Genomic DNA, 25,543 nt, shown 5'->3' on the forward strand with positions numbered 1-25,543 from the left:
CATCCAGGACCCATTTGTCCGATGTTATGGACATCCAGTTGGTGTAGTATTGAGACAGATAGTGGTCGTTGTCCGGGATCTTTTGCGTGGGGAGCGCCTGCCTGAAATCATTGACGTCTATTAGACTGCTGATTTTTCCCCCTGGCGTTGGATTTACCTCTGGACTGTTGTTGGTAAGAGGAGTTAGAGGATCTGAACTGGTTGTTGGTGTTAAACTGACGATATCCCTGCTGATTGTACGGTTGATATCGGTTGGATTGAAAAGAGGATCTTTGATTAAATTGGCCTCTTGCACCCCTCTTTCGAAAGGACTGAAACTTTCCCTGCTGAAGAGATCCCAGTGCTCTAGCCGTGTCCGTGTCCGACTTTATGCCTTGCAATGCCTCATCAATATGTTTCCCAAATAGGTTTTCACCATCAAAGGGCATATCGACAATCTTCGCCTGCACTTCTGGTCGAAAAGAAGTCGCCTTGAGCCAGCCCTGTCTGCGAAGCGAGACCGCCCCGGCCATTTGTCTGAAGGCCAAAGACGAAACATCCATGGCGATGTCGATAGACTCAGCAGCCGATTTTGCTCCTTCTTTGAGAAGGGCTGCCGCTTCTTCCTTTCGATCCTCTGGAAGCGCTGACAGTATGTGAGCCAGATCTGACCATATCTGCCTGTTGTAACGGCCAAGCAGAGCCATCGCATTTGCCGCTTTAATGGTAGAGGCTGCCATGACCGCAAACCTCTTACCTGCTCCATCCATTCTCCTCCCTTCCTTGTCTGGTGGCACTAGTGAAGTAGCCACCGGGTTTTTTGAATTTCTTTGCGCCGCCTGTGTCACAACCGATTCCGGCCTGGGATGTCCAATGAGGCAGGCTGCCGTAGATTCTGGAGCTCTGTATTTCTTTTCAATTCGTGGAACTGAAACCGCTATAGAAGCTGGTGTTTTTAGAATCTTGAGGCCCTCCTCCCAAATATGCGGGATAATAGGGATTGAGCGAAGTGACCTTTTGTTATCATCTTTGAAATCGTACAAGAAACAATCCGTCTCTTGCACGTCCACATCCAGACTAAATCTCTTGGCCGCCCTTTCCATGATATCATGGAAGCCTCCGATGTCTTGAGGAGGGGAGGTAGATTTGAGTGGTTCAGGTGATGCAGCCGATGGCAAGACGTATTCGTCCCATTCCTTCCCCGAGGCATCATGAACTAGCTCTCCTTCTTCGGGCTCTTCATCGTCATCGGAGTCCGTTAAGTCGTCCCTAATAGTAACCACCTGCGGAGATTTAACCCCTTGATCTTGAGGGGCAGGTGCTTTTTTAGGTGTCTGCGTGGGAGGCGTGTGCGTAACTGGTTGCGAGGAATTCGCCTCTGGGAAGCGACGATAGTAGTCATTTAGCATCAATCTAAGATCAGACACAAGGGTGAGGGGTATAGAAACTGTCTCTTGACGTTCTTCCTCCCGTGAGTCCTCGTGCTGCTCTTCTTCATCCTCGTAATCACCAGATTCCTGGAATGATTCATATCTGGAAGATTGTGGCCTGTCCCTGAAGGAAAAACTTTCCTCCTCATCCGTATCTTGGCTCTTTATCTGAAGCTGAGATGGACTGTAGGCGGCACCTGAGGACTCCTCTCCCTCCGAATCCTGCTCCAGCAGCGATGATGGCGGCAAGGGAGAAATCTTTGTCCAGGAGGTGAACTCTGCGGACTTACTGATGGTAGCCGAACCTCTAGTCGACTGAAACGAGCGGATGGAGATCATGGTCTTCGACTGAGGAGAACTGTACGCTTTAGCCGATGAAAGCAAGATTTTCGTCGACGGGACCACCGTCGACGGGACCATCGTCGACGGGACCTTCGTCGACGGGACCTTCGTCGACGGGACCTTCGTCGACGGGACCTTCGTCGACGGGACCTTCGTCGACGGGACCTTCGTCGACGGGACCTTCGTCGACGAGACCTTCGTCGACGGAACCTTCGTCGACGGGACTGTCGTCGACGGGACTTTCGTCGACGGGACCTTCGTCGACTGGACCTTCGTCGACGGGGCCCCCGTCGACATTCGTGACATCGAACCTGTAGTCGACGGAGTCGTCGTCGTCGTCGACGGTCCTGACAGAGACATCTTACTCATCGATGTCGTTGCTGTAGACGTCGTGGTCGTCAACGCAGCCTTAGATCCTGTCGTCGACGAAGCTGTGGTCGACGGAACTGAAGTTTTCACCACAGACTTAGTAGCAGAAGCCATCAAATTGGTAGAAGGTGCAGATCCAGGTCCTTTAAGACTTGACTGCTTCTCCAGAGGAGTAATAGGAAGAGATGATGTCGATTTTTCCTTAGATTTACTCCTTTTAGACTCCACTTTCTCCACAGAAACAGAGGCTTTTCTTTTCTAGGGAGTGGAGTGAGAAGATTCTTCCTCAGAATCTGAGCCTGATGTGGCCTTCTTCTTCTGAAGCCATAACAGTAATCTTGCCTCTCTGTCACGCTTAGTCTTGTCAGAAAATTTTCTACAAAGCTTACAGTCCTTCACCAGGTGTTTAGGGTAGAGGCAGTAAAGGCAGTCCTCATGTGGGTCCTCAGAGAAAAGTCTGGCCTTCCCACAGGATCTGCATGGCCTGAACAGCCTCTTTTTAGAGCTTTCAGCCATCATAAGCAATATGAGTACACACAATACCTCAAAGTAGAAGGCAGGAAACAAGATTCCCAAGGGTCAAAAGTTCACACAGGAACAGAAGAAAACTGAGCAGAGCTCAGGGAGACTCCTTTCTCACACGAAGGCGGTTGGAAATCTGAGGCAGGAAGCTGCTGCTGGGGAGTGTGAGGGCAGGGCAGCATTTCTGATTGGCTGGCTTTTGGACCAAAACAAAGAAATGGTCTGGTTACCAAATAGTACAGCCCCTATGGGGATTTTCTATGCAGTTTTTCTTCTCTATGATACTGCTTGGTCATTCTGTTACCGTGAGACTCCCACCATGACGACGGGGAAGATACAAGCATGTGAATCTATGAAAGATGTAATACTGGAGAAGGGACATTACACACCTTAAAAATAGCTTGTACAGCATACGTTACAGATAAGTTTACCCTTTAAGATAATTTCTGTTTGCTGTATTTTGACTGTCTTAACTGCTGCCACAACGCCATCACCACCAAAGCAGAAGTATGGAAACCCCAGGTGTGACCTGGTCACCTCAAAATTCCATTTTCAGCGAAGAATGTTATGTATAGATGAAAAAGAAAAGAAGCAATGGCATGATACCAACCAGCCAGGAAACAGCTGGGTCGTGGTCCTCTTTCGAAGTTTTAGAAGCAAACAATATGCAACAACGGAGTAAGCAAACCACGGGATGTTGGCCGACACACAAGAATTACGAGGGAAGGAGGGGTGTGACTGTTAAACTTACTTTCCGCTGTGGCAGGAATGGGGCGCATGTGCAAAAGTCCCCCCTTAAGGACAGCCATTTTTTTTGGAATATTTTTATTGAGAATGCAACATATAGTTTCATTATAGAGCAATAGGTTGAGGAGGTGTAATAAGCAGCGTCATATCCAGAACATATCAATAAGGATGTACAGCGGCGATGTTATACGTTACAATCGTCCCATAACTTGGCTGTCGCTGCTAGAAAGGAAAAGGATTATGCAGACCATGTAACATTTCTTCACAATACTGTGTATCATAGTGTGCTTTCCATCTCCACACAGAGCTCTGGGTCAGTAATGGTGTAGGGAATGGCGTCTGAGGAAATTGGCCCACGGTGTCTATCGCATGACCATGTCCCGCCATGTGTCGTAAATGTGTGCCCAGTGGGTTGTCATACGGGCAGGCTAACACCCAAATCTGCTGTGAATATCATGTGACTCAATGGTGTGTGTCAGTTAGTACCCCGCTCCATTTGTGCGGTGCAGTATGTGTCCTCTCTTAATGTTCTCAGGGGTGCCGTCATGCGGATTGGCATCTAGTAGTGCAGCTGTTTCGTCTCTGAGTTAGCTCTCTGTGAAACTACGAACTCAATCAACTGGGGGGAGAACAACTACTTAAACTAAAGGATGGAAATGGGGGGAATAAAATCTGGGAAAAAGAAACAAGAAAAAGCTCTGCATATTGAAGCAGGTCTGACAAGATGTATAATCAGGTAACATATCTGTATGTGTCGATGGGGTCACGTTGCCGAAGTCGGGTGCGTGAAGCATGGTGTTGGGACAGAAGGTTTGGTCTATCGTGGGGCTACAGTGCAGCTTCAGTGTCTGATGAGGAGTGTTTGGAGCTACGTATTGGCGATGCGTGTGTTTCCTCTTGCGCCGCGTGTATGACGTGGTGTCTTCAAGTGGCATCTCGTCATTTCCCCTGAGTGGGCTGCCTCACTGTGTATTGGTCATGTGTATGTTATCCGGCAATTTTGCAACTACGTGACTCCCTGGTCAAGGCACGCTTGACAACCCCTTAAGGACATCCATGAGAGCTTTGCTAAGAAAAGTGGGTTTTATTTACTTGCCTCACAACGAGAACGGAGGAATGCAACATCGTACTCAAAGCAGAAACAATCGTAAGAATGCACTCCCATGGAAAGAAATGGAGCATGAAATTCCTTGCTGCCCGCCATGGCAGTGATGAGCGGGAAAATACCCACAATCCGGGTAAATACCAACAACTAGGGTATTCCTAGGACATATGCCAAATCAGTCCGCAATGGTAGGAATAAGAGCATGTAAGCAATTAGTCCTGGGAGGAAATGTGGGAATGTACATCCTTTTAGAACGAGGGGAAATAGAGCTAAATATCCATTCCTGGTCCCAATGAAGGCTAGTCAAAGAAACCTAAATCACTTTTTCTTGGCAGACAAACGTTAATAAAAGAATGCGCTGGATGACCACGGGAGTCACTTAAATTCTTTTAGAATTAGGATACTTGACAAGTTCCCAAAAATGTCTTGTGTTTGAGGAGAAAAGGGAATGCAACTGAAAGTCTGATGGGCCATTCCAACACAATGGCATTAAAAGGGGCAAATCTACATTGATCTAAGCTGTGAGCTCGCCCTTATTACCTGCAAGCCAACTGCTCATAATCCATGTCCTTCTCTCTCTCAGTCTTGCTCAGGAGATCCTTATGTCTTCTGATTTCCTCAGACAGAGACTCCTCTGCTTTCAATTCCTGTTCCTTCAGCTGTTCCTCTAGAGCGTTAGCCCTTTACGAAGAGAAATAACAAAGCATAAGATGGTTAGCATTTTCACAGTTACTTTCCACAAGTCAGAGAGATCAGCAACACATTCATACAGCACTATTGCCACATTAGCAACTATATACACCCATCCCTGAGGCCATATACCATTTGTCAGAATTCTGACTCACATTATCTGAATGCATGGCGGAGCCACAAACTGCTTTATTAGTGTATTTAGTCTAGTAAAAAAAATGTCTATAGAAAAGCTCAATAACCTCCATGGAATCATCCTTACAGAAAGAACAGCCTTGTGTGTGTGTGTGTGTGTGTTTTGACACTTTAAAAGAAGCTCTCCACAATTAGTATGCAAAGATTTACAGGCTTTTACAAGAAAATATTTTAGGGAGAGACTGGGGACATTCTTCATCTCCTAGAAATGTCTTCATACTTCTGAGATGTGCCACAAAGAATTCTAAGCTTTTGTGAGGTGCTGACTCCTAGCAATTTCTGAACTATTAAAGAAGTAGCTCAAGTTGGAGACATTTAAGCTGTGTTTTATGGTTCTTTCTGTCGTATGAGGATTCCTCGAATATATATCTATGAAATCCATTCAACTGAAGAACAAACAGCCTCACTGTGCAGGCATGTCTCGGTCAGTATTCTATTTTATAGCAGCCTCTTCAAGAAGATAAAGCTTTGCCAAGGACAGCAAGGTGTGTCGCCAATAGCAACACATAATGAACCATACTAATTATGAGGTAATGCTGATGGCAACAATTAGCACCATGGTATATAATTTGCCTCCCACCTACTGAAGTGGCACTTGCGACAACAGTTGTTACAGGATGAAGCTTGTGCTACCAAATAAATAAAAAAAAATAAAAAAAACTGCAAGACTTACTACCCTTGTTACCAATGGAAACACACCCTGCTGATCATGAGCTAATGCTGATGTCAACAATTAACATCAGGGTATATAACATGCCCTCCACCTACTGAAGTGGCACTTGAGACCACAGTTGTACAGGATGAGGCTTATGCTACCAAATAAAAAAAAAAACAGCAAGGCTTACTACCCTTGTCACCAATGGCAACACATAATGAACCCTGCTAATTATGAGCTAATGCTGATGTCAACAATTAACATCCTGGTATATAACATGCCCTCCACATACTAAAGTGGCATTTAAGACAGTTGAATAGGATGCAGCCAGTACGCCCAAATTAAAGAAAAGAAAAAAAACTTTTGTGTTCTACCCAAAGGTATATACATATCAAAATCCTATCTTAAAGTACTTCCATTTTTCGAAGCGCAGGAAACAGATGACCCGTTTTAAGTGAAACCCTTAACTGCTTCACTTCACTACAAAGCAATATTTTTTAACTAATTGTAAAAATGTCATGTACTGGTAATTCAGGACCCAGGTGCCCTTTCCGTTATACTGTGTTTGGCAGCGCGGAAGACTGGCACAGAGAAACCTTTGAGCCCTTCCTCAAATCCAGTGCCCTGGAGAGGCCTTCAGAGGGTAGTAGGAATGTCTTACCGGTGAACAAGCTGCAGGTTTTCTTGCTTTAATCGGCGGTGTTGCTCCTCGTTGGAAGCAGCGTCCTTTTCCAACTCGGTCACTCGCTTTTCCAAGAACACCACCTGAGACAAAAGCAATCAGTTAGCGACAGAAAATCAAGATATTATAATCTTGCCCTTCAAGGTGATAACTGATAGCCAGATTGGCAATAAAGCCTCTTCTTGCCATTCCAAGTTATTGACTCCAGCTGGAGGCCTGCTTTTCTTTTACTGCTCACGCCACAGAAAATTCTCCCCAAACAAATACATTTCCGAGTTTAGATTTTTAACTGCATACAATCATTAAGAAAGGTATTCTACGAATACATATGGTGCACATCTTTTGAAGGCAAGACTAGTAATGTGTTGATCAATCTCTTTATATGCCACTCGAGAATCACATTGGACAAAGTGATGATAAACTATCAACAGTCCAAAAGAAAGTCAAATTATTTAAATAAGTAAAAGCACAGAACCACCTAGTGGAGAACAACATCGGATTACAAGAAAATTCTTTATGTCTCAATCCAAGTCCTGGTAGATTTCTCGAGCGATTCTACACCCCAAGCCTTAACTAAAGTCTGAAGCCTTCTCCTCGAGGATAATTAAAGGTCACCAGTTCTTTTAATCTCAGCTAGACTCTAAAAATAGAATAAAACATCGCCCACCTGCTAATCCACCTCCATTAGCTTCATCCAACGCCATATACTGACTGGCTCAACACTCCCAACTGAGCTTACACCACCTGAGCCACCCTGGTCACACAGATGTCACACTGCTGCAATTTTGACATCACAATGCACCAGCAGGTGATGTCTCAGGGCTGTAGCTGGTGAGGCTGGCTGGGTTATGGCTGCTATATTGCAGTGATGCCCTGTGTGCTACTCCAAGGGGCGTACAACTTTTAACAGTCAAAGATTTAAGAAGCAGAACACCAGGGAGTCTAACAACATCACAAGCAATACTACAAGTTCCAATCAAACGTTGACTGATAGGAAATGCTTGGTTTTCATGTTCACACAGAGAGTAGTGTCTTACAAGGTCAATATCAGTAGTGTGAAGTTTAGTGTTTGAGTGGTCTGATGGAACTAAAGAAATGGTCTCAACAGGGGGCAGCAGATCATCAGCACGCATGGAATTACAAACTCTCAATAGAAATGAAAATTATTTTAAGAGCGATGCCTAGCAGGCCCCTTAGAAAGAGAATAAATATGAAAAAACACAAAGGCCCGGAATCCACAATGTGGCTTGGAAATCGCAGTACTCCGATGAGGTAACAACTGAAAGGAAACAATTTTTGCATGAAATTTTTTTAGTTTTTGGATACTAATAAGCGTTGAATCATTTCAAAGAAATTGATCACTAATAAGATAGTTGAGATTCCCTCATTTTTTGAAATCATTTTTGCATTTTAGAACTTATTTGTATTGCATTTTAATAAGGAAAATCTCATGTAGACTTACATAAAATATGTATGTTATAATCTTCTCTTGCAGCGATCCTCTTCAGTTTATAATTCTTGTGTTCACAAAAGAAAAGACTAGTTGCCATTTGCAAATGCCCAAAGAGAAGCCCAGAAGGTTTGGCTCAAAATATCTAAAACATGGCATTTCATCAGTTTGCTCCTCAATTTAGCTTAGTCTAATAGGCATGCCCAGGAAAACTATGGGGATCGGATTACCAACGTATGCTCATTGTTACAACACATTACTCGTTCACATGAACTATGCATATTTTCAATTTTCTGCCCCCCCAATTTATGAAATCATGGACATCTTATCAGAAGGGGCTTAATATGTGGCAACCCCACATAGATATTAACAGTTTTTGGCATCTACTGACTGGGGATTCAAATACGAAGGCCAACCATAGCGGTGTTGTTATCTTTTTGTTAAAGCATGTGAACACTTGCCGTGCTTGGTTACAATTCTGTAATGGACTACTACTAGTGAAGTAACGATTGGATTGTTTCAATCCACATTTACTTCACGACAGTGAACAAAATCAACTGGACCGATCTTGGTGAATATAAGAAGTCACGTGACAATGTTTGAATAGTAGGAGTGTCAAACATTAAAATATAAGTTGTGGAGTAACACTACTCAAAAAGTGTTCCTGCTTCACCTACTTACCTCTTTAGGTGACATCCATAGGAAATGGCTGAATAACATACAACTAAGTGTACCACAAATAAAATTATTTGTTACATTGACATTCCCCATGATCAATTTTGAATTTTACAAAAGGAGGTAAAAAAATAAATAAAATAAACGTACCTGCTTGCTGTGACCAGCAGCCTCTGCGGTGAGCCTCCCCCGCCCAGGGCACGGTGCCTATTGACACTTAGCCATTGCTGCCAGCCCTTAACTAAAACTAGCTCACAATGTCATGATGCAATCACAGCTGTTGGTCCAGGTTGCAGGGATGTCAGCAGCATTAAAAATGGGTCAGTGCAAGCTACCCAAAGTTGCTCCCATCTTTCCCTGCAGTTAGATATGCTCAAAATACATTGTCTGTAAACCTGATCATTTTCCTGTGAAGTAGCGAATGTGTGTAAAGAATACAAGCACTCTGATCAAATATTCCATTGAGCCACCACTGAATGAACTAGCCAAAGTTCTCTGAAACATTGTTAATGAAAGTCGGACTTCGGAGTAGAGAAGCAATTCCAGAGCCATGGGTTCAAAAGAGCCATCTTAGTCCCAAAACAACTCCTCCGCACAACTGGCTAATGGTCTCACGCTGAGCAAATTGAGCAGGAATGCAAGCTTTGCCTTTAATAAAGGCAGCATGATGGATAACTAGATTAAACAAGCATTTGCAATGCAATAGGTCCCACATTTGTGAGAGTTGAAGCTATTGGCATTGTAAATGACAATGTCTTTTACCCATGTGTTTTGATTTGGAGTGGAGTGGATGTATGTGGAGTGGAATTAAGTGGGTTGGATTGGAATAGTTAATTGTAGAATTGTGTGGTGTGGAGTGGAGTGGATTTCTGTTATGGAATTATTTGGCATGGTGTAGAGTGGAAATAAGTGGATGGTAATTATGTGGTATTGAGTGTACTTGAATTATGTGGATTGGTATTGTGTGTCGGAGTGTAATTATGTGGAATGGTGTGTTGTGGAGCTGTATGTTGTGCAGATCAATTTAGTGGTGTGCTGTTGAATTTTGTGCATGATGTAAAATTCTGTTGTGTGGATTGGATTTATGTTGTGCGTTGTGTAATTGTGTTGTTGAGTTGAATTATGTGGTTTGGTGTTGCATTGTGTGGCTGGAAGTGTGTGACATTGTGTGAAATTATGCGGATTGGAATTATGTGGCATGGTGTGGAGTGTCTTAGAGATGGACTGATTAACTTGTTTATTGCAATGTGGAAGAGGTAAACACTTCTTTCACCCAATGTAAAAGATGGAGACTTTAAAAGGGGGTGTATCTTCGATCTTCAGCTTAAGAGACATACTTTAATCAGAAGGCAACTAATCATTCTCATTTTGAGCCTTACAAATAATGTTGGTTTGGTCTCGGGAATAGAACATCAGGTTCAAGAAATGTTGGGAGTCACGTTGACCTATTCAATAACGGCATTGTTACGCCTGAAATAGAATCCTTTTCGAGCAGTGATGAACACATGAATAAATACATTACATAAATACAAACAAAACAATGTACAAAAGCTAGCATTTCCCAATGTCCCAAAGGAGTATAAGTGTTAATCCGCAGAGACAGATTGCTCTAGGATTAGCAATCCAGAAGATGTGTACAAATTGATACACATATGCATACTTAAAAATCAACATGGGGAAATGCGAGGTTTTGTACACTGTTTTGTTTGTATTTATGTAATGTATTTATTCATGTCTTTCAGTAACACACACGAGTGTCTACACAGAAAATGACAAGCCAGGTCATTATTGTAAATTAATTTATCACATTTAAACCATAAACATTTCCTTGAAGATTTGGTAAATAACCAGGAAAGGAAGTGGCAAACACTAGGGATAGCTAGTCCTGAGGAAGGCCGGCACGACCCCGTTTGGGGCGGTTTAGACAGCTGAAACATTTTGACATAACAAGCATTTGCAATGCAATAGGTCTCGCATTAGGAAAGTTTGAGCTATTGGTATTGTAAATGAAATTTTTTTTATTTATGTTGTGTGAAAATAGCTAAATTAAACGCGTTGTCATTTACAATGCCACTAGTTATAACTTACGCAAATGTGACACCTATAGCATTTGTAATGCAATATGTGTTGTATTTACGTGAGGGCGGGTGAGGGGGTGTAAGGGTGTGAGGGTGAGTGAGGGTGTGTGAGGCTGTGCAAGGGTGAGGGGGTGTGAGGGTGAGGATGGGTGAGGGGGTGTGAGGGGGGGTGAGGGGGATGTGAGGGGGATGTGAGGGTGAGAGGGTGTGTGAGGGTGAGAGGGTGTGTGAGGTGGTGAGGGTGGGTGAAGATGGGTGAGGGTGTGTGAGGGTGAGGGGTGTGAGCGTGAGGGGGTGTGAGTGTGAGGGGTGTGAGCAAGAGGGGGTGTGAGGGTGAGGGAGGGTGAGGGGGTGTGAGGGTGAGGGTGAGGGGGTGTGTGAGGGTGTGTGTGAAGGGGAGGGGTGTGTGAGGGTGAGGGTGGTGGTCCTGTTTAACCCAAAGGATCACACACAAAAAATGATTTAATTCCTTTAGGTGCCGAATTGGTGCACTGTATCACCTAAATTCACAAATCAAAAGCTAGCAGACAAGAGGTTTTTCAAAATAAAACAAAATACAATTTATGAAATGGCAGGGTGCTCCATCTGCCTGTTGAAATCACCCTCTTACCCTGACTTAGCACAGTGACTGATTTCAGGAGAGGTAACTTCCTCGGTGAAAGCAACCATACTACTCCCAACGTTACATGTCTTCACAGAGACAAACAGATAAGTGCACAGCTTGGCTGTTAACAGACTCACAAAGTCACAGGTGAGTGTAGGCTTCGTGATTTTTTTGTTACCACATGTGGAGCATGATTGAAGACACCGTAAAACTACTCGTAGAGGAAAGCAATGCTAGGAATTTTTCAGATTGCACAACAGACTGAAGTCCATCTCCCATAACTTTCATAGCACTCCGCGGGCGCTTCAGTATCAGTCCATCTGCTCACTCTCCCTCAATAAGGCGTAACCCAGCACCTCCTCTACTGCAAGGGACTGCTATTTATAATTTTAATTAAGAACTGCAGCGTGTACAGCAGTTCAACTTTATCCAATGTATGCAAGAGAGAGCGTGCGTGTGTAATCTTCATAATAGCCGGTCCCGCTTGTTTTATCTGTGCCCCCTTAAAAATCACTTCTACGGATGCCCATGGAGAGAAAAAAATATTAAACTATTATTTTGCAGAAGCAAATAACTAGTAGGTAAATCTGAATAAGCAGCAGAATTATTTACTGATACTTTTTTGCTTGCAAATTTTACCACTATAATAGTTTGTTTTTAATTCAATAAAAGTTGTACTTCTACTGAGGAGAAACGTGACTTAAGTGCATATTTTATAGGATTAGCATTCAAAATTTCCCCCGAGGGATCTCCGGCCTTTGGACTCAAGATAGAGGATATATGGACTTGGAGCAAGGGTGTGCAAACACAAAACTACACCAGGTGCTCCCAGCAAAAGCCTCATTTCTTTATTCTTCGTCAGTTGCAACTTAAAGATAACCCTGGGCCAGCCAGCTGTCCATCAATGATTAGGAAGGGATTTGTGTTGTCTCTGAAACGGATGCAAAGGTTGTCATATGCGGAAGAGAACAGCGAACATGTTTGCGCTTGAGTGAGGATAGTTGAGGGTTGATACTAAAGTGGGAGAGAAGAGTTGAACCCCTGGAATCCCCAAGGATAGGAGAGGATCAGCTACATCCCTTCCAAGTAGAATTCACGCTACAAACTGAATCACCTGCCGTAAATAAGCAAGTCTATTAAAACTGAAATTAATTTAGCCAGTGGTCGAACTGCATACACCAATAGGGGAACTGTGATCCTCAGCACAAGAATGGGAGCGAGGCCACTGACTGTGTGGGCAGGATCAGACAATTAAAAAGAGTAAACTATACTGTAACTGAATTGTTGGCCCTTCCTAGAGGTATCAGCATCTCAAACAAAAAGCATACCCTAAAAGAAAAAAACAAATCCAAGTTAAGCAATCTTCACATTGCTGGAGAGCCCATACTTTTCTTTCAACCGGAGGCAAATAAAGGTCGTCGTCGCCCATGCAAAACAAGCATTTGCAATGCAATAGGTCTCGCATTATTTAAGTTTGAGCTATTAGCATTGTAAATGGCAATTGTTTTTTGCTTTGTGCTATAGTTATTTTTTTACATAAAAAGCTACATATAAAATATGTTTTATTAAAGTTATTTATGCAGTATCTAAATTTTGTTTGCATAAAAGAGTACAATAATATCTTAGTAAAAAAGTCAAATATTTTAATGGTAATTCACCAAATGTTCATTTATGTGTTGGTTTTGAAAATAGCTAAATGAATAGCTTTGTCATTTACAATGCCAATAGTTATAACTTTCGCAAATGTGACACCTATAGCATTTGTAATGCAACATTTGTATTTACGTGACTTAGATGTATTGATATTACAAATAACAATGGCTTTTAATTTTTTTTAATACTTAATAAAAGTGATTGTAATTTATAATGGCAATAGCTTAAACTTTTGTAAATAACTTTTGTGAAGATTATGTTCAGTGTATTTTATTGTAACGAAATCCAAGAACAGAAGTGAAATATTAACATCTTTTTGTGACATTTGTAATAAAGCTTGAAACATTGAGAGAACATATTTGTGCTGTGGTGGTGCTGAGTGATGCTGTGGTGGTGCTGAATGGGGCTGTGGTGGTGCTGAATGGGGCTGTGGTGATGCTGAGTGATGCTGTGGTGGTGCTGAGTGGTGCTATGGTGGTGCTGTGGTGGTGCTGAGTGATGCTGAGTGATGCTGTGGTGGTGCTGAGTGGTGCTGTGGTGGTTCTGAGTGGTGCTGTGGTGGTTCTGAGTGATAATGTGGTGGTGCTGAGTGACTGCACTCACTGTCACTCTGCACTCACTGTCACTCTGCACTCACTGTCACTCTGCACTCACTGTCACTCTGCACGCACTCTGCACTCACTGTCACTCTGCACGCACTCTGCACTCACTGTTTCTGCACGCACTCTGCACTCACTGTTTCTGCACTCACTGTCACTCTGCACTCACTGTCACTCTGCACTCACTGTCACTCTGCACTCACTGTCACTCTGCACTCACTGTCACTCTGCACTCACTGTCACTCCGCACTCACTGTCACTCCGCACTCACTGTCACTCCGCACTCACTGTCACTCTGCACTCACTGTCACTCTGCACTCACTGTCACTGCACTCACTCTGCACTCACTGTCACTCTGCACTCACTGTCACTCTGCACGCACTCTGCACTCACTGTTTCTGCACGCACTCTGCACTCACTGTCACTCTGCACTCACTGTCACTCTGCACTCACTGTCACTCTGCACTCACTGTCACTCTGCACGCACTCTGCACTTACTGTCACTCTGCACGCACTGTCACTCTGCACGCACTCTGCACTCACTGTCACTCCGCACTCACTGTCACTCTGCACTCACTGTCACTGCACTCACTCTGCACTCACTGTCACTCTGCACTCACTGTCACTCTGCACTCACTGTCACTCTGCACTCACTGTCACTCTGCACTCACCCTGCACTCACTGTCACTCTGCACGCACTCTGCACTCACTGTCACTCTGCACTCACTGTCACTCTGCACTCACTGTCACTCTGCACTCACTGTCACTCTGCACTCACTGTCACTCTGCACTCACTGTCACTCTGCACTCACTGTCACTCCGCACTCACTGTCACTCTGCACTCACTCTGCACTCACTCTGCACTCACTCTGCACTCACTGTCACTCTGCACGCACTCTGCACTCACTGTCACTCTGCATGCACTCTGCACTCACTGTCACTCTGCACGCACTCTGCACTTACTGTCACTCTGCACACACTGTCACTCTGCACTCACTGTCACTCTGCACTCACTGTCACTCTGCACTCACTGTCACTCTGCACTCACTCTGCACTCACTCTGCACTCACTGTCACTCTGCACGCACTTTGCACTCACTGTCACTCTGCACGCACTCTGCACTTACTGTCACTCTGCACTCACTGTCACTCTGCACGCACTCTGCACTTACTGTCACTCTGCACGCACTGTCACTCTGCACGCACTGTCACTCTGCACGCACTGTCACTCTGCACGCACTCTGCACTCACTGTCACTCTGCACTCACTGTCACTCTGCACTCACTGTTACTCTGCACTCACTGTCACTGCACTCACTCTGCACTCACTGTCACTCTGCACTCACTCTGCACTCACTGTCACTCTGCACTCACTCTGCACTCTGCACTCACCCTGCACTCACTGTCACTCTGCACGCACTTTGCACTCACTGTCACTCTGCACGCACTCTGCACTCACTGTTTCTGAACGCACTCTGCACTCACTGTCACTCTGCACTCACTGTCACTCTGCACTCACTGTCACTCTGCACTCACCCTGCACTCACTGTCACTCTGCACGCACTCTGCACTCACTGTTTCTGCACGCACTCTGCACTCACTGTCACTCTGCACTCACTGTCACTCTGCACTCACTGTCACTCTGCACTCACTGTCACTCTGCACTCACTGTCACTCTGCACTCACTGTCACTCTGCACTCACTGTCACTCCGCACTCACTGTCACTCTGCACGCACTCTGCACTCACTCTGCACTCACTGTCACTCTGCACGCACTCTGCACTCACTGTCACTCTGCACGCACTCTGCACTCACTGTCACTCTGCACGCACTCTGCACTCACTGTCACTCTGCACTCACTGTTACTCTGCACTCACTGTCACTCTGCACTCACTGTCACTCCGCACTCACTGTCACTCTGCACTCACTGTCACTCCGCACTCACTGTCACTCTGCACGCACTCTGCACTCACTCTGCACTCACTGTCACTCTGCACGCACTCTGCACTCACTGTCACTCTGCACGCACTCTGCACTCACTGTCACTCTGCACTTACTGTCACTCTGCATGCACTGTTACTCTGCACGCACTCTGCACTCACACATGCAACAGTAATGTAAAGCTCTCAATGGACCTTAATCGGAGCGCGTTTCTGATTTAAAAGGCTGGCATGAAATAAATTAAGCGCATGTAAATTAGAAAGGAAAAAAAAAACGAAAAAGCTATTAATATTGGGATAGAGTTTACGACATGCAGAAACCACACAGATTAAAGATGCAATCTGGCTGGGGACAAATGCCCACAGGCAAGACAGCAAACTAGAGAGCGCTAGAGTAAGAGTCTACAAGGAACAAGAGCGGACGCACCGTAATCTCTTGGTGCTCACAGCTGCTTGGAAACTGTAATATGCCGAACACGGGGAAACTCTCCGCATCCCTGCCTGTAATTCTCTCCCAGCCTTCCACCAGCCCATCCTCTATGCACGTATGCTCATGTTACACTTAATAAAATATTGACCTTCTATTCAATAAAAAGTGGTGCTATGTCCTTTATACAGCCACTCCATGTAGGCTCTGCGTCCCCACGCTCCAAGAGAAGCAAGGCACAAAATGTGCACTGCATTCAGAAATATTTTTTTTTAAAACATGCCCTAGCTGCGTAGTTGAGGTTCATTTCCGTCATAATGAAAACAAAAAACCCAACATGAAGATAAATCCTTCAGAAAGAATAACCTTAGCAATTGTGTGCAAATGGTGTGTGATAATTATTAGGAAATGTAATATAATATTAGGAGTGTGCGATATTTGCGTAAATTCTTTTGCAAAAAATACATGGAATTCTTCAATAAGTACACAAAATAACAAAAAAACATCGGTCCAGCATTTGGCAGCTGTTTTGCCATGTACATCCTCGCATTCATTCTTGGATACAAGGACATATTTTGCACTAAGAAAAAGTCGCAAAATCACGCGTGCACGAACAGCATCTGCACACGTTCTCTTTGCAAACCTTGTTTCCTGTGTTTATGCCATGGGATTTTGACCCGAACAAAAGCTTCTTTACTTGATCTGGTCACGGTGTAATCACGTAATTGCCATGATTTCATCACAAATGTAAAGCAAATGCCAGAAATTAACTGAGATTACACTGTGTAACAGAAATTTCACCAGGACATACATAAAACCACAGAATTAGCGATAGCATCATAAGCGTGTCCTTTCACTGCAATTGCTTAATCCTCTGCATGTACACGGAAATCATTTGTCAAATATCAGGAAATGTAATCAAATAATGGAACAAAACAATTAAATGGAAAGGATAGCAAGGGTTATGAAAACATGTTCTTTGCTCACATAGATTGATTATGCACTCAGCTGTCTGTTGTACGTGCACCACAATATGCTTACAACGTGTGCAGTCTCCGAAGCTGTACGTCGTTACCGAAAGCACAGTGACAGTCCAGTATGCAAATAAACACAGTGCTAGGTGCTTGTGTGCTGACAAAATGGCCGTCTCTTCATCGCGCGTGCACTCTGGAAGTCAGGCAGCCTTTGTTTGGACGTGGGCGGGGCTCGTCAAAGAAACAGGAAGTAACCGCCGAGGAGGACGTCCGAAACATGCAGGCTCCACGCTGAAGTCCCGGGGCGCTTCAGAGAGACCGGGCGAAAGAGCGAGGGCAGACTGCATGGCAACAGAGGCAACACGGGGCTCCCGAGTGGTGAGGAGACCCCTGCGGCGTGCCAAAAGACGGCCCAGGAACCTGCACACCGAGCCGGTAAGTGAGAGCTTGCAGGCGGGGCGGGGCGCGGGGGGGGGGGATTGTCTGTGCGTGTACTCTCGTGTGTGGGCGGCGGCGGGGGGTGGGGCCGCCTGGGGAGGTGTAGTGTGTGTCTGTATGTGTGCGCTCGTGTCTGCCTGCGTGTGCATGTGTTGTGAACAGCCTGCTCTGTGTGTGTGTGTGTGTGTGTAGGTGCGGCGGCGGCGGCGGCGGAGGGGGGGGGGAGGAGGTGTGGCTGTGACTGTGATGTGCGCGGCTGTGATGTGCGCATGCGTGAGTGTGCGCGTGCACGCAGCTGCATCCAGACGAGAAAAAACTCGTGACAGTTTTGTGTCCTTCATTCCCCCGTGTCAGGCAGCTAAAAGGCTCCAGCTGGACGCATCCTTCGGATGCAGTACCAGCGAGCCCTAAAAAATGGTTATTCTTTGACAAAGAGGTATGGGAACTATTTTAATAAAGGTACAAAACCTCAGGAACACTGTTCCCAATAGACCACGCCCACTTCATGCTCTGAATGGAGTTCATGTTTTACTACAGGTGAACATTAAAAGTTACAGCCCGTTCCAAAAGGGTCCATTCTGAAGGCCTGTGGGCGATTTCCGTTCCTACATCCTTGCATCAGGTACGCCCCGTTTGTACAAGTAGTTTACAGATTATTTTCATCAAAAAGGTGCATGGATCTTACATGTAAAAATATGTAGCAAGGAGCTTAGCCTTTCCATGTGAACAGGACACGCTGGTGTAAGGCGCTCCGTTATGCGGCCTCAAGCTGGGCAAGGCCGGTGATTCAGCCTGGTGTTACAACCCACACTTCCGAGGAAGTAGAAGAGAGCCTTATAAAGAAAGGTTAATCTGCATTCCTTTCCCGAGTGCTTTCTCCTGGTGGCCCGAGCACTGTGCGTACATTAATATCACAACAGGAGGCAGACATGTTTGATGCTGCGCTAGTCCGAACAGACACAGGATTCTGTTAAGGAGAACTTTTCTGTAGTAAACAAGCATTAGCAAAGCAACCAATCAAGCGGAAAAGGAACAGATGGCCGTAAAGCAGGGGGCGGGGCAGCGGAACCCTTTGAAGTCACGGCCTGTGGCCGTGGCAAATGCTGCTGGCAGGGGGAAGCCTGTGGGGAAATGCAAGCTCGTGCACGAAGGAGCTTGTGGTCACGTGATTTCACGTGAACTGTTGAGAATCCTCCTCGTAAAAAGTCAGCTTTTGGATGGACAGCAAAAGGTTCGAGTAAACTCGACCTAAAAAGCAGTATAGGAGAAGGGGGCCCTAATTTTCCCCAGTACCTTCACTGCCTATTTACATTTTAAATCTTAAACCAGGGAACCTTGGAATCAATGTTGATAGAAGGTAGCTCTGAGTTAGTTTTTAGATTCTGGACCACATTGTCTCACGTTTACTGCACAAGATCCCTATACATTTACGTTTCTTCTTGTCTTTCCCTCCCTTCGCCCCATCCTAGGCGTTGGTGAGAGCTGGGATGTTGTAGCAGGCCTATGATAAAGCATGCCACTACCTATTGGGTGAGGGCAGTTTTTTAAAGAAACCTTTAGTTTCCTTACTAATGCTTTGAAGAGATGGGTGCATGTCTTGTACCACCTGTCTCTCCCTCCTTTTCCCCATTTTGCATTCATAGGTGGGGGGGCATTCCGTGTTTTGAGTCGGGCATCATTGGAGTCAATCAAGTCTGTCCCCTGACCCTCACCCCTCACCCCGCCCCTCTCCCCCTCTTAACATTGTCTTGCAATGAAAGGAAGCATGATGATTTGGGTGCTGAAAGCCAATGAGTTTTCCTTCTGCCTGGCAAAATAATGTGACAAAATGACGTGCAGTGATAATCAGCATACAGTGAGCCCCTTTTGGCCCAATGATGTATGACGCAGAGCCTGCGGAACACACATTTATTTCACGCGATTCACTCACTTTGTATAGGAATAATAAAATGTGGCACTTAAGAAATTAAAGATTTTAGCGTTAACATGAGTGGGCTACTTTAAAAAGGTGTCTTTTTTGTTTGCATTTAAAAAAATGTATGAGGTTGTAGTTTATATAAGCTTTTGGTTTTTAAAACCCAGTGCAATAATACTGGCAGTAGTGTAAAAATATTTATCTGCAGAGGAATGAGGAACAGACGGTACTGGTATTCGTCGACCTCGCCAAAGCATTTGATACGGTGGACTGGGGCTATTTGCAGGAGGTCCTTCGACCGATGGGCTTGGGCCCCAATTTCTGCCGTTGGATTCGTTTCCTATATAAGTCACCTCGGGCCAGGGTACGACTTGGAGCCGCGCGATCGGAGGAGTGGCAATTGGGACGAGGTACACGACAGGGGTGTCCCCTCGCGCCACTACTCTGTGCCCTGGCTATAGAGCCCTTTACAGTTCGGATACGCTCGAGATGTCGCAATGGGGCATTCTGGTGGGAGACACATGTAATGTCATCTCTCTGTATGCAGACAACGCCTTGTTTTATTTGAAAGCCCAGAGAGAGGCGCTTCCGATATTATTGTACCATCTGGATCGGTTCGGCGAGGCGTCGGGACTGAGGCTCAACCGCGACAAGACCCTGATCTTTCCGCTGTCGGGTCCTGAGTCAGTGCCCATGGGGGACTTGCCGGAGCTTGGGCTGCGCTGGGAACGGGAGGGCTTTCGCTATTTGGGTATTCAAGTGGCCTCAACAGACGCACAATTACTGGCCCGCAATATTGATCGGGTGATTAAGTGCCTGCAGCAATCAGTGTCCTTTTGGAATACCCTGCCGCTATCATTAATGGGTCGGCTGGCCGTCGCCAAGATGGTAATGCTGCCTAGGACACTTTGCGTCCTCCAAAATATGCTGTGTCCTCTCCCCCCTAGGGTCTTTCGTACCCTGAACATCCAGGGGCGGCCTTAGGCATGTGCAAGCTGTGCACCTGCACAGGGCCACCAAACCCCAGGGGCCACCATGCCAATATATATCCTTAATATAATAATCCTCGAAGGAAGGATACATATTTGCGTGGCGACCCCTGGCAGGGATTTGGTGGCCTCAGGCTCTGTTCCACTTCCAAACACCCTGACCCCCCCCCCCCCCCCTCTTCACTGGCCTCCGCGCTCCACCCCGCCCAGGCGCCCTCTTCCGGGGCCCCCTACCTACGGTCCCTGCCCAGGGCCGCCATGAGCCTAGAGCCAGCCCTGGAACATGCTACTCACGACCCTGCTATGGGCGGGCCGGCGTAGTAGAGTAGCTCTTCATACTGTCGTGCGCTCCTATGAGGAGGGAGGCCTAGAGGTCCCGCGCTTTGGCTTATATTATTACGTGGCGCAGCTGCAACCGGCGGCCAGAAGGTTTGCGGATGTGGATGTTTGGGAGACGAGACTATTGGCGGGTAGAGGAACGGTACAGGTGGCTTTGATGCAGGGCAGGGGGGCGAATGAAACACTGCCCTACGTTGTGAGGCACACGGCGGGCGTTTGGCAACGATTTAAAGAGAGAGTCTTGCGAACAGCGCCCTTCCCTAGGGAACTCCCGATCTGGGTACTGGCCCCCTTGGTAGCAATGGAACAACATATGTCCTTCCATGACTGGCAAGAGGGGGGCTGTGAGGTCCTGGCCAATCTATACCCCACCGAGACCTTCCTGACCTATGAACAGGCGGTAGAGACCTTTGGCCTCGGTAGAGGACAGTATCTACACTACCAGGGCCTGCGCGATGTAGTGCGGTCAATCTGGCCTCAATGTCCGGAGGCACCCCCAATGACTCACACCTTCCATATTCTTCTGTCCTGCGGCAGAGGACGCAGACTAATCTCCCTGCTATATGCAGCTATGAAGCGAGACTCCGCCCCACCTGTGCCACTGGCCTGGGCCGCCTGGGAAGCGGATTTGGGCACGCCGCTGGACCAAGGGCAGCGCAAGCGCATAGAGGCTCTTACGCATAAGGTCTCATGCAATGCACGCTTTAAACTAATACACTTTAACTTCCTGCACCGTACCTACCTCACTCCGATTTTGTGGAGGCGTTACTCTGAGGACAGAGGGGACAGTTGCCCCAGATGTAGCGCAGAGGGGGCGGGTTTCCTGCATTTAGCCTGGGACTGCCCGATAATTAGGGGCTTTCGGACGTACAACGCCACTGAACTCAACGCTCTCAGCGCCGGCCGAATCCCGGGCTGCTACCGAGCCACCCCGAGACGCACCCACGGACCCTTCTGCTGCCACTCCTGCAAGTTCACCTGCATCTGGACCTGCACTACTCCAGCACCGACCAAGACCAAGACGAGCAACAGCAGCAGCCACCTGAAATGCATCCTGCTCAACACCCGCTCCGTCCACAGAAACGCCGTCGAGCTCTGGAACCTGCTCGACACCACAGCCCCAGACGTCGCCTTCCTCATGGAAACCTGGATGAACGCCTCTTCAGCGCCCGACATCGCCATCGCCATCCCAGACGGCTACAAGATCATCCGGAGGGACCGCATCAACCAGACTGGAGGAGGCATCGCCATCATCCACAAGAACACCATCCGCTTCACGACCAACACCGACGACACCCTCGCACCCGCCGAGCACCTGCACTTCCAGGTCCACATCAACCCCAAGACCATCCTCAGAGGCACCCTCATCTACAGACCCCCCGGGACCACGCACACAATTCAGCGAGGACATTGCCGACCTTGTCAGCCCGCACGCCCTCCCCTCCGCTGACTACATCCTCCTCGGGGACCTCAACTTCCACCTGGAGAACAACTACGACCGCAACACCACCACCCTGCTGGACAACCTCGCAAACCTCGGACTCAAGAAGCTGGTGACCACCCCCACCCACTACGCCAGACACACACTCGACCCCGTCTTCTCATCCAGCAAGGACATCACCTTCAGCCACGCCACCGGACTCCACTGGACGGACCACAGCTGCGTCCACTTCAGCTTCAAAAGGACCATGATCGACCACCACCAGCAACAGGTTGCACGCAGAAGCTGGAACAAGATCACAGCCGACCAGCTCGCGACCTCCCTGAGCAAGAACCCACCCACCAGCGCAGTGAACCCCAGCCAAGCGGCCACCAACCTCACGAAGTGGATCAGCAACTGCGCAGACGACCTCGCCCCTTTGAGGAGCCCGCCTAGCAGACCCGGCAGCAAGAAAGCCCCATGGTTCACAGACGAACTCAAGAGCTCCAAGAAGAACTGCCGAGCCCTCGAGGGAGCCTGGCGCAGAGACCTAACACCAGACAACATGACTGCCCTCAAGCTCGCCACCCGAAAACACCACCAACTGATCCACGCCACCAAGAAAACTGCATTCAAGGAACGACTGGACAACAACGCACACAACAGCAAGGAACTCTTCAACATCGTTAAAGAGCTCTCCAACCCCAACGCCGGAAACAACGACATCACCCCGTCGCAAGACCTCTGCAACTCCCTCGCCTCCTACTTCCACAACAAGATCGCGGACATACACAACAGCTTCAGCACTCAACCGACGCACGCCACGACCGAACCACCACCCCCCACCACCACCCTCCGCTCCTGGACCCCGATCAACACCTGCGGGACATCATCAACACCTCCTTCAACACCGCCACCTTCCCGGAGAGCTGGAAGCACGCCGAACTCAGCGCTCTACTAAAGAAGCCATCAGCCGACCCCACCGACCTCAAGAACTACCGCCCCATCTCGCTGCTCCCGTTCCCTGCAAAAGTCATCGAGAAGACCGTCAACAAGCAGCTGGCCGCCTTCCTCGAGACGAACGGATCCCTCGACCTCTCGCAGTCTGGCTTTCGGGCCAACCACAGCACCGAGACCGCCCTGATCGCAGCCACCGATGACATCCGAGCCCTGCTTGACAACGGAGAAACAGCAGCCCTCATCCTCCTAGACCTCTCCAAGGCCTTCGACACTGTCTGCCACCGTACACTAGTGCAGCGCCTCAGCAACGTCGGAATCCAGGAGAAGGCACTGGAGTGGATCATCTCCTTCCTCGCCGGAAGGACACAGAGAGCCCGCCTCCCCCCATTCAAATCAGAAGCCACCGAAGTCATCTGCGGCGTTCCTCAAGGCTCCTCGCTCAGTCCAACCCTCTTCAACGTCTACATGAGCCCCCTCGCAGACATCGCACGCCAGCACAACCTCAACATCATCTCCTACGCCGACGACACCCAGCTGATCCTCTCCCTCACCAACGACCCCGCCACCGCTAGAGCCAACCTTCACGAAGGGATGAAAGAGGTAGCCGAATGGATGAAGAACAGCCGCCTGAAACTGAACTCTGACAAGACGGAAGTCCTCATCCTGGGATCTTCACCCTCCGCCTGGGACGACTCCTGGTGGCCCCCCGCCCTAGGCAACGCACCCAAACCAACAGACCACGCACGCAACCTGGGCTTCATCCTGGACTCCTCCCTCTCCATGACCAGACAGGTCAACGCCGTCTCCTCGTCGTGCTTCAACACCCTGCGCATGCTACGCAAGATCTTCCGGTGGATCCCCACCGAGACCAGGAAGACGGTCACCCAGGCCCTCGTCACCAGCCGTCTGGACTACGGCAACTCCCTCTACGCCGCAACCACTGCCAAACTCCAGAAGAGACTCCAGCGGATCCAGAACGCCTCAGCACGACTCATCCGGACATCCCCCGTCGCAGCCACATCTCCGGACACCTGAGAGACCTGCACTGGCTCCCGGTCAACAAGAGAATCACCTTCCGTCTCCTCACCCACGCACACAAAGACCTACACAACCAAGGCCCAGGATACCTCAACAGCCGCCTCAACTTCTACGCTCCCAAACGCCAGCTTCGATCGACCGGCCACGCCCTCGCCGCCGTCCCCCGCATCCGAAGAGCCACCACAGGGGGACGGTCCTTCTCCTACCTCGCCGCCAAGACTTGGAACTCCCTCCCGACCCACCTCCGCCTGACCCAGGACCACTTCTCCTTCAGGAAACAACTCAAGACCTGGCTGTTCGAGCAGTAGCGGACCCCCCTCCCCTAGCGCCTTGAGACCCTCTGGGTGAGTAGTGCGCTATATAAATGCTGTGATTGATTGATTGATTGGGCAAGCGTTGTAGAACACATATCTGCCACCACAGGCCTCCGGATCACACTAACACCCTTAAATTGCTTACTGGCGGTGGTCCCTAGGCCGGGGAAACGGAAACTTTCCTATAGATTACTGCAACTGATGTTGGTGCTGGCCAGGCGCAGGGTAGTCAATACTTGAATGGGACAGAGGGCCCCAGAGATACCCACATGGCTCAGAGACATGAGAGAATGGCCCTTAGCCGAAGAAACACATATGCAGCGCACCAGGAGAGATGAGAAATTACAAGAGGACCTACTTGCCTGGCGAGCCATGTGTATTTCGGGACTGACAATGAGAGGGCAATCATCCCACAGCGATTCTGAAGAGACGAGTGGTGAATTATTCTCGCCGCAGGGATCGGGATCTAATGGGGAGGCTGGGGGAGTTTCCTAAGGTTTACTTAGCACAGTGCATGGTGCGAGGTCTGGTAATTTCCTCACGATGATACCTATTTATTTGTCTGTTATCTTGCTATGCCTCATGGGTCTAAGTATATTCAGGTGAAGCCTATATCCCAAAAAGTGCCATAATGAGAATGTCGATCTGTATACATGTGTTGTTGTGATGCCATCTGGGGAGGGGGGGGGATTTATTTTGGTAACTGTTACATTATAAACCTGAAAAATAAAGTTAAAAAATGTTTTATCTGCCATCTGAGCAAGCCAGGAGAGAGGATGTAGAGTAATGGCCAAAGCTGCTGACTTTGGAGGACGGGAACGCAGTTCAAGTCTCGGTGCTGGCTCAACATCTGGTGACTTCGCAAATCACGTAATCTTGGTGTGCCTACAGAAAATGAATGTGTCCTTGCGTAAAGCGCTCAAATACCGGTCGTGTTTGCGCTATATAAAAACTTCAGCAAAAGTCAGAGGCTTTCATAAGGACAAAGGTATCTGGCCTCTTATTGTGCTAGGTGG

General features: G+C 47.7%; 1 protein-coding gene across 5 annotated transcripts in view; it reads right to left on the bottom strand.

The window, feature by feature from the left end:
- Positions 1-25,543, bottom strand: part of RAB11FIP3 (RAB11 family interacting protein 3) — a 531,587-nt gene that overhangs the window by 57,410 nt on the left and 448,634 nt on the right. For all 5 annotated transcript variants that reach the window (XM_086941175.1, XM_086941173.1, XM_086941176.1 and 2 more), the window contains 2 exons: positions 6,696-6,799; positions 5,035-5,175 (listed from right to left, as the gene is read on the bottom strand). In XM_086941175.1, coding sequence (XP_086797301.1) covers positions 5,035-5,175; positions 6,696-6,799 — 245 coding nt within the window. The remainder of the gene's footprint in view (positions 1-5,034; positions 5,176-6,695; positions 6,800-25,543) is intronic.

This window comes from Lissotriton vulgaris, chromosome 10, assembly GCF_964263255.1.
Source record: "Lissotriton vulgaris chromosome 10, aLisVul1.2, whole genome shotgun sequence".
NCBI lineage: Eukaryota > Metazoa > Chordata > Amphibia > Caudata > Salamandridae > Lissotriton > Lissotriton vulgaris.